This window comes from Priapulus caudatus, unplaced genomic scaffold, assembly GCF_000485595.1.
Source record: "Priapulus caudatus unplaced genomic scaffold, Priapulus_caudatus-5.0.1 Scaffold1118, whole genome shotgun sequence".
In the NCBI taxonomy this organism is placed as follows: domain Eukaryota; kingdom Metazoa; phylum Priapulida; class Priapulimorpha; order Priapulimorphida; family Priapulidae; genus Priapulus; species Priapulus caudatus.
The window spans coordinates 28,544-38,960 of record NW_014578179.1 but is presented as its reverse complement, the minus strand read 5'-3'; the positions used below and the strand labels follow the sequence as shown (position 1 = coordinate 38,960).

The window sequence follows — 10,417 nt, the reverse complement described above, 5'->3', positions numbered from 1 at the left end:
ACTGCTATTTTAAAATGCTATACAATGATATGTTCAAGCAAAAAACCCACCGTGAGTCATTTAAAGCGAATATATCAGTTATAGAAACAAAACAGTAACTTCGAAGCGGCTACGTGCAAAGAGCCAATCTTTAGCGCCAAAACTTAGACAAGAACTTAGGCGCAAATCCACTTAGGCCACCTTATGCGTATCAAGGCGTGACACCTTGAATACACGAAAAGTCTTCATCAGTTGATGATAACAGAAATCTCGTGCATCATTCGTGATACCTAGGGCCCTAAAGTGGATTTGGCGCCACACCTTAGTAGGCTCACGAATTTCTAGCACCAGCAATACTATATTTGTCGATGTTATGGTACAAAATAAAATGTATTAAAATTACATTAGTGTTTTGTTACTTTTCATACTTTATCTACCTTTATACTCCGTAATTTGTCTTCAACAATATCATCCACATCATACATGATACAGGAAGTTAAAATCGATTCCTACCGTTACACACACACGCCACGCGACGCACGCACGCTCACACTACACACAATAAACACAAGAAAGAACATCTTATTACGCTGTGAATCGTAGACACAAATTCGAATTGAAAGGCAATTATCATTTAATAAAATAAACAAAAATGCATGGGGGATAAAGTCGGCGTGTCCTAACAATGATGTGTAGCAACTGGGTCGTGCATATCTGCGCCTAACAAATGTGTCACTACGCACGAACTGAAATTAGGTCTATAATCGTAGCAAAATACCTTCAATGAGCCCAGACCTCTGCCGCCTTTGTTATTAGGCTATCTAATTTAATTATTATATATGTACATTTTATTTATTAAATGTATTTGTTTATGAGATATATATATAATTTAATTATTACTTTATATACATTTTTTTATTTAAAAAATGTATTTGTTTTATGAATATATATATAATTAATTATTACTTTATTAACATTTTATTTGATTTAAATGTATTGATTTATGAATAATATATAATTTAATTTAATTATTATTTTATATACCATTTTATTTATTAATGTATTTGTTTATGAGAATATAAATATTTAATTTTATTTAATACATTATTTATTAATTATAATTATTAAATATATATATTTGATGTATTAAGTTATAAGTATAAGTATATAGTAAGTTATATAGTAGTATATAGTAAGTTATAAGTATTAAGTGTATTTTGCTATTATAGCGCTGAGCATGCACGAGCAATTGGCTTGTTTACCCTGCTATAGTCACGAGTACATCTTAGCCAATCGGTCGTGAGTTAGGGTGTTCTAAACACAACGCTTAGTAAGGAAAGTGCGAATATCGTAACTTTTGCGCTCGTCGCACGCACTGCTACAAAAGCAGTGATTTCATTACTCGATCCAGCATCATTATCTAAGAGGTCATCTTCTTTACGCAAACTAGGCTCGATTAAATCGAAGGTAATAGGTAAGCGCTAGCCTGCTACACATTGCCAGAGCGGTTGTGATCACACCTGTAATGGAGAGCGTCACAGTTAAAGCCAGAAACCTTGTAAACATAGGAACCGTATCAATCTGGTCCTGCCCACCGTGAACTCATTGTTTCGTCTTAACGCTACCATTCTTCAGAAGCACGTTACTCGAGTAACGTCGTTTACGACACGGCCGATTCTTTTATTCAAACGTCATCGCAACCCAACACTGTGTGTACAGCCCCATGTTCGTGTCTATTGCACAGGATTACACACAAGATAGATATATTTAGATTCATACATCTGGGATATCGTATTACGAACAAAAAAAACTTGGAATAACTGGACTGGAGTATTCGTACTGAGCTGAATACTACGACTTTACATCAAATTTAGTAGAATATGCAAAAAATATTGTGAATCTTCAGATTGTAACTATATAGACACTTATAAGGATACACTCCTGATATCTTTACAGGTGGTAAAAAACCGATTTGCACGGCACTTGTGCCAGAATGGCGTGGTGGTGCGCTGCTACACCCGAGTCTTATGACGTTTATCTTCTCTGAAGCAACTAGAGGTGAAAAGGAAAGTTCATACAAAAGTAGGCTAAATAAGACTGTAGTGCTATTGGTGTGAATAACGTCTGTCGAATATTTGCGTCATTTGACATTGTTCCATCTTCCTAGATACATCACTACACCATGCGCCCATCAATGAGGCCAATACAGCTACAATGATTTTATTATCCTTTAATGAAAACACTAATTTTAGATATTGTAATTATATATTTTCTATAAAAAATGTTATTGAATTTACTGTTATTGTAATGTATCATGTGAGGGACAACGAAGTGAGAACTGGCCTATTTAGTTATTTCTGTTGTGAAAAACGCTTCCATTTGGAGCATAACCACGTTGTTAACAAGGATTGACTGTAGATGAGTATAATGCTAGAGCCTTAATTCATGCAAGACCCTTGGAAAATTTGGTAACTCCGGTGCCACTGTCGATCTTCGACCCCGCTCCCACCACTTCCCTGGCGAACAGCAATTAGATTGAACATCAACATGCATGATGCTTCTTGCGTAACTATATAGACGAAAATGCGATTTTCTCTGTGTTACGCAGCATTTCACAAGGCTGGACAACATGGAGATGCCGTGAAGGTACTCGGAGAACTCACTCAGAATGACCGGTCAATGAAAACCGGATTCAACGACGCGGCCTACTACTACTGGATGTTGTCCATCAATGTCTGGACATAGCCAGCAGTCCAGTTGTTAGTGCTATATCTGTGCTAGGATAGTCAATGTATTGCTAGACGCCTCTACTAACATAGTGGAGCGCGGACCAAGAGCTTAGAGGATATAGATTTGTTATCTAGATGTTTAGAACCTTATGTTAATGATAGATGTCTAGACCTCCTTTGCGTTCGTGTGCGCACGTGTGTGTGTATGGTGTGCCAATGTGTGGAGCTTGTGTGCGTGCGTGCGGTGTGTGTGTGTATCGTGTGCGTCGTGTGGGAGTTGTATGTGTAGCGTGCGTGCGTTCGTGGCGGGTGCTGGTGTGTGAGTGAGTGTCGTGCATGTGAGTGTCCTATGTGTGCCTGCGGCCGTGCTGCGTGAGTTCTTTCCAGCAGTGACACTGATGTGTCCTGTGTCCTTCGCAGACGACGCAGACAACACACGAGCAAATGTTCGCGCGATGTTTCGACTGCGATTCCAACGACCTCGCGTCTACTATGCCTACCACTCGATCCAGCGCTACACGCGACGAAAAACCGTTAATCACACCTGCCCAGGCCCTTATTCAACATATCCTCTGTTTCGAGCTCAACGCATTGGCACCACAATACCGCGGCGTTCGAAGTGTATCCTTAGCTTTAACCTTTACTCACTCTGTTTGATAAAGTTGATCTCATTTAGATCAAATTAAGTTAAAAATAACTTACTTCGACAGAGGAAGTCATCGAAGAGATGGACAAAAATTTCCGTCAGTGTAACGTTATTTTGGCATCTGAATGAGATAAACGTTTAGCATGTGAATCCTATAGAGATCCGATGAAATTACTTAATTCAGGTTAACTCACTCTGTTTGTGTGGTGTGCGCGGTTTAATTCACATCATAGTTCATTTAAATTTAATCAAATCATCTTAATTTTTAGCCCTCAGCTGACATAGTCAGATGACTTGTAGAATCGCATGATCGTCCCTCCGTCCGTCCTGTCCGTCTCAAACAGTTGGGCACAAATCTTAACCGGCTCGAGTTGACGCTCACGATATTCGGGACGTGGTGGTAATCGAAAACGAGTTGGGATGTCGAAGCTGCTGGGCTCAAAGGTCAAAGGTCAAGAGCTTGGTAAAATAAGGGAACATTCAACTCCTTAACTTAAGGTATAGGGAGGAAATGCAGATGCGCACAGAATCTATAACGGCTCGACCTAGGCTCGCTATACAGGGTTCGTAGCGGTTCTCCAAATTCTTATAAGTACTTATTTTGCCAAAAATAAAAATAAGCGGCCCCTTAGTAGCTACTTATTTAGTGAAATCTTAGAAAGTAACTTAAAGTCCTTTTTGCAGTATTGTTGTATATATAATACGAAATAATTAAATCTGCTGTGCATCTGTGTATATAATATATTAGTGTACTTTAATAGTCGGTGATCTATCAGAAATCGCCGTAAAAAAAGTCTTATTTGGACCCTCCAGAAAGGGTCTTATAAGTCCTTATTCAAACAGTGCTCTTCACTACTATGAACCCTGCTGAAGTCGGATGGCTTTTTATAGCATCATGGTAGGAAAAGCCATCACTGCCGAAATTGGAACGTCACAGGTCACAAGGTCAATGGGCACAGGCAGACATTTAGACATGTCTGGAGGACATGTCTGACGGAAGTAGCAATTGAAACTTTTGTGTTTCAGCTTGACCTACCATTTTTATAGGCTTTATGAAATGGACCTTGAAATGTGCTTTCACTTGACGTGCGAAGAGTAAGTGTTCTGATAACCTTTTGACCCTCAAGAGGAGGGATGTAAAGCATGATTTTGTTTGACTGTTAAACAAAGGAGTGATACCTGCTTTTGCTATTAGAGCCCCCACCCCACCCTCCCCCTTCCCCTTCCCCCACCCCCCCCTCCCCCCGGCTCTTCCCCCTCCCCACCCTCCCACTTACCCTCCATCTGCCATAGTGGGCGTTCCTAACAATGATCGTGTAACGCAACTGCCGTGTCGTGCATATCTGCTGCGTAACAAATGTTATACGCACACTGAAATTTTAGTTTATAATCGTCAAGCAAACAGACCTCAATGAAGCCTCAGAACGCTTTCGGCTCTATGGTTTGTTTGTTGCTGTGGAATTTTTTATGGCGCGTAATTTAATTTGTTAAACACCACTGACATCCACTCAGGGGCGATAATTTGTGATGTTCTGGCAAATTACAGGCCCGATTTAGGACCAAGTGTCTCATCTCTCGCCCGCCTCTGCATCTTAGCCTCATCACATCTCATCTTTCGTCTCTCACTGACGCGTCTCCGTGTCTCATCTTTCGCCTCTCAGCTGGACGCGTCGCGTGTGCTCTCATTTTCGCCTCACGGCAATGGTCGTGCTTCTAATTCTCGGCTCGCCTCTCGCCGGCGCCTGTCCCGTGTCCATCTTTCGCCCTCTCACTAACGCCTCCTCCGGTGCTTCATCTTTCGGCGCCCGTCCGGCAATGTGTCTTGTTCTAATCTCTCACCTTCTCGCCGGCACCTACGTCTCCAGTCTCATCTCTCGCCTACTCAGCGACGCGTTCTCATCTCTCGCCTCTCCGCCGGCGGCGTCCATCTCTCGGCTCTCGCTGACACCATGCGTTCGACGATCCTGACCCCCCCCCTCCCGCCGCTCCGCACAGAAACGTTTGTTTGGTCGGCGAAGCAGCTGGCGTCGAACCTGGATCGCTACCGAGCTGTCGCGGCACACGTGCGAGCTGTCTGCAGCAACACCGCGTGCCCGCCACACATTGCAGAGCCGCACCTCGACATCGCAAGCTCAAGCCATTCCGCCTAAGCTCCGCCTTCTAAGGACAGCGATGTGTGAGTGTGCACCATCAAGGTCAGATACGGCAACGGGGCCTGAACCGATGGTACCATTGAAGCCCCGCCTCTCAAGAGAGAGAGAGAAAGAGAAGATGGAGAGCAGAGAGAGATGGAAGAAGATGAGAAGATGGAGTAGAGAGAGATGAAGAAAGATAGCGAGAGAGAGGAAAGGATCTGGAAGAGAGAGGAACGACGAGAGATGGGGAGGAGAGAGAAAACTGATGGGTGAGAAAGAGAGGAGATTGGGAGGAGAGAGGAAGAGAACTAGAGAGAGAGACGAAGAGGAGAGAAAGGAGAGGAGAGTGTAGTGTCTGTGTGTAGAGAGAGTGACGAAGGTGGAGAGGAGAGAGAGAGCGAGAGAGAGAAGAGAGAGCATGAGGAGAGGAGAGGAGAGAAGAAGAGAGAGAGAAGAGAGATGAGAGAGAGGAAGAGAGAGAGAGAGAGAAAAAGCGATGAGAGAGAAAGAGAGATGAGAGAGACGAGAGAGAGAGACGAGAGGATGCAGATCACTAAGATACCTTTGCGGATAAGCCATAGAGCAAATGCTAGGTGGTGCAGGCACCGCTTATGCGCGAGGATTGGTTGACGATTCGCCCACTAATCGCTGCTTAGAAAACCCCAAAAAAAGATTCCACTGATCTCCTCGTTGTTTGTTGTCGCTAGGAGTTACAGCGGATGTGCTACCGGTGCTCCACCTATAACCAACTGAACAGCGCGGCGCAGGACAACCGCTGCGGAAACTGTCGTCAGCCATTTGTCTTCTCCTTCATATCCTACGGTAATGTCGATAGCCTACACTAGTGTTTATTAAACTCATACTCATATATCATGTATCATATAATATTCTACGGGTAATCTCACTAGCTACACTAGTTGTTATTAAACTCATACTCATATTATCATGTATTATATTACATTAGCCTACTGCGTAAGTCACTAGCCTACACTAGTGTTTATTAAACGCAACTCATATATCATCGTATCATATATAATATTCCTACGTATTCGCTATCCTACACTAGTGTTACTTAAACTCGATATCAATATCATGTATTATATACAGTAATTCCTACGTTATATGTCACTAGCCTACACTAGGTTTATTTAAACTCTATACTCATATTATTCATGTATTATATAAAGACTCCTACTAATGTTCGCTTATCGACACTGTGTTTATTAAACTCATACTCAAATCACTGTACTTATATAATATCCTACGGTAATGTCGCTAGTCTACACTAGTGTTTATTAAACTCATACTCATATATCATGTATTATATAAATATCCTACAGTAATGTCGCTAGCCTACACTAGTGTTTATTAAACTCATACTCATATATCATGTATTATATAAATATCCTACGGTAATGTCGCTAGTCTACACTAGTGTTTATTAAACTCATACTCATTATGACATATATCATGTATCATATACATTATTCAGGGGTAGAAATTAACTTTCTAACGGACTCCCTACCCTCAAAAAGAGGGAGTCCGCAGCAAAATGAGGGAGTCTGCAGTCTGAAGTTCAAAACTAAAGATATTAACAATAACACGTGCTTATTTTTAAGATTAATGCGGTTGCACGTCTGCTAAATTTTCTTTGGACATTAGCTGAAAAAATACGGTAATTCCGCAAGGCCATGCTCCGGAACGAACTAGCTAGTACATATGGCAGAATTTTCAGGGAGTCACACGGACTCCTGCATATGTCAAATCAGGTCGTCCGACAGTAAATCGGGGAGTATTTGACTCCGGACTCTTGTTAATTTCGCACCCTGCATTATATTCTACTATAACTCAAGTTTAGGATATGTGACACAGAAACACAGCTAGATATATTGCAATATGTGAAAATATTTACGTCCTAGCAACGAGTGTTCAATCAAAAACGCGGGAAGTGTTATGATGGAAATGGTTACCCTCCGTTGAAACTGCTTAATTCCATGCGAATTTGTGATTGTCGTTTTTGCGCAGAGGTGCTGCCCCTGGTGGAGTTTGTACTCGAGGATGGGATATCGGACGAAGAGGCGTTACAGATGATCGATTCAGAGTCTGGTTCTGGGAGCAAAGATGGCGCCGAGGACCAGCAGTGGAGCGAGACTGCGATCAGTGGTAAGCCGTGATGAGCTGCCACAAACTGTCTAACAATGGAAACCGTGGTCGACGCTGAAACACGACGCATGACAGACACGCGGACTGAATTAAAGTATTTCATGATGCGTATTACTACTATCGATATTAGTCAGTAATGTGTATTATAATTATGGGAAATGTGAAAAAAGTAGTGACGTCTTTAGCTACTAAAATATATATTCACATTGTTCATTGAGGGTAACTTCCATCTGACCACACCTAGCCCCAAACCGACCGGACAACAGGGCAAACTAACCTATCGACTCACAGAAAATACTCCTTAACAATTCGTACTCATAACTATACGTAAACGTCATGATTTCGTCATTTATTTCTAAAAAAAAACACGACGTCTGAAATGTTGAAACCAAATACAGGCTTGCGTCTTTAGCAGCTCACTTTTACGAAAACTCGTAAAACCATTTTAAACGAGAAATTTACTGGTCGGCAAAAGCCGGCGTTACGAGCAAGGAGGGATTACCACGCCATCAACCTTTCCCAACCTTGTGTGACCAATTACGGACCGAACATTTTGTCTGAGCTCAAATGGTAAATACACTTACAGTCACGCGTCAGCGGGGGCGCCTACGCTACAGATCGCATCAGCTAATGGCCTAATGCATGCTGTCTTGTGTGGGTTTTTTTTTTGTAAGCATCAGGAAATTTCAAAATAACTTGTTTGTTTGCTAACCTGTCAAACGCGATTTTTGTCATCAATTTGGAAAACTGGGTTGCATTCGCTGAATTATCGTGACTTAAAATAACTGGTAACTGCCGCGCAGTAACAACGTTTTCTATTTGCGTCTGAAAACCATATAATGGCGTCAATTTTCTATCTCTGTGGTTAGCTCCGCTTGCTCCGTTGCTCCGCTTGCTCCGCTTGCTCCGTTTGCTCCGTGCTATATCGTGCTTTAACGTTTCGTCAGTGTAACACATGCGAAACGCCCTCTCTACTTATTCCATCGGGGTATAGCAGCGCCCTCTGAGAAGGAGAAAGCTGCATTGGAGTGATATTTCGCTACCTCTCCTTGGACCGCCGCTCTCCGTGTCGCCTCTCTCCCTGACTGGTTTTCTGCGTGACGTCATTGCTTATTGTCACGTTTTGTTTTACGGCAGAAGATAAACTTGACTTTCTAGCACGTCTGGAATTTATAATAATCTAATAAAGTGCTTAGACTCTAAGCAGCCTCTAACAATTCACTCTCTGTCATGCCGTACGAACTACATTTCTTTTTTTGTGCAATTCTACGTAATTCGTTACTTTTTCGTGATAATCCAGCATTTGTTTCACGTTTTCTACTTAAACATGATCAGAATTGTATGGGCATGCACTGACTAATTTGATTTACTGCATAGCATGAATTTAGAATCTTTGCAGTTTCCTTGTCAGTTGTTCCTACATCAACACTCGCAAGTATTTTATATCATTGTTGATTTATCATACCAGTTGTTTTCTATCAACTAGATTTTTTATCATTTGTTGTTTGCTATATAAATGAGAACTGTTCTCATATATGTTGTTTACTCTAAGTGAAAGCTGCTGTCAGCATCACCAGTTGTTTACTATGACTGGGAACTGGCGTCATATTTGTTGTCAGTGTCACCAGCATATATGCTGCACGTCATACCAGTGATAATCGCATGAGCGTGTACGCGAGTAAAGGTACACGATGAGACGAGGGTAGGGATTGAGAGCGAGCGTGCTAACCAGTAACAGGGCCAGGAAGACAACGGAACAAAAGCACTGCTATGCTGCCCAGCGTCTCATAATGTATTAGTTTATAGCGTGCATGATTGGGGGAAAATGTTATTATCATGGCGCCAGCAAAAGTTGTGTTAAATTAATCTCGTGATGACGGTCAAGCCAGCAGACGCGTTTTCAGCGTGGCACGCCATGCAGTCCAGTACATCCGCGGACGGTACCACCAGAGTTCAACTATTAATTAGAGACCAAATTTTAATTAAAATGTCTGGCGATAACATCCTCGTTTTAATTAATATCGAGTGTGTTGTGATGCACACAGTTCAATGGTTGATCGTTAACACGATCGCATTGTATCGTGTATACCCATAATAGGACGTAGCTATTAAATAACCATGTAATATCCTGTCGCTGTACATGTTTATCGCTAATGGAACAGCATTCTTATACTGGCTAATTAAAAAAATTGTGCTAATGAGGCTTCTTAATTTTGAAATTAAGGGTTGGGTTGGGGTCAGGGGTGAACAATAACAAGTTTGTCATTATTCACATGTGGTTGAGGGAGTATGAGAGGTGTGTGTGGGGGGAGGGGCGTGTCAGACAGGCAAGGGGTCAAGTCTCCTGCCCAGGGAAATACATGGCATACGTCAAATTCCTGTCAGTGGAAGCGGATGAGTTTGTGCTCAACTCTAAACCTATCCAGGGATGAGAATCAACAAGGCCATCCTTAAAAATTATGTTTGCTGTCCTCCGACCGACCCACGAAAATAGCCGCGACCCAAAAGTTTTTTTTTACATTTTGGGTTTCATTTTTTTTACATTTCTCATAGTTAAGACTGAAACACAAAGCATGTGTGGCAAACATGAGGACAGACTTAAAATAACTATTATGCCTCACACATAAAAAGAAAGACCTACCTACCTACTCACTAAAAAAAATCATGGGTCGGGGGACAGCAAACATGGAATTTTTTAAGGATGTAGTGTCTGTGATATGCCAACATTCGTATGTATGTGGGTTACCCATATATCCTCCCCCCTC

The 10,417-nt window shown here is 41.9% G+C and overlaps 1 protein-coding gene across 1 annotated transcript in view; it reads left to right on the top strand.

Annotated features, from left to right (window-relative positions):
- The window catches only part of LOC106815450 (intraflagellar transport protein 122 homolog), a 45,726-nt gene that overhangs the window by 14,116 nt on the left and 21,193 nt on the right, over positions 1-10,417 (top strand). The window contains exons 19-21 of the mRNA XM_014819908.1: positions 5,350-5,443; positions 6,197-6,311; positions 7,515-7,652. Coding sequence (XP_014675394.1) covers positions 5,350-5,443; positions 6,197-6,311; positions 7,515-7,652 — 347 coding nt within the window. The remainder of the gene's footprint in view (positions 1-5,349; positions 5,444-6,196; positions 6,312-7,514; positions 7,653-10,417) is intronic.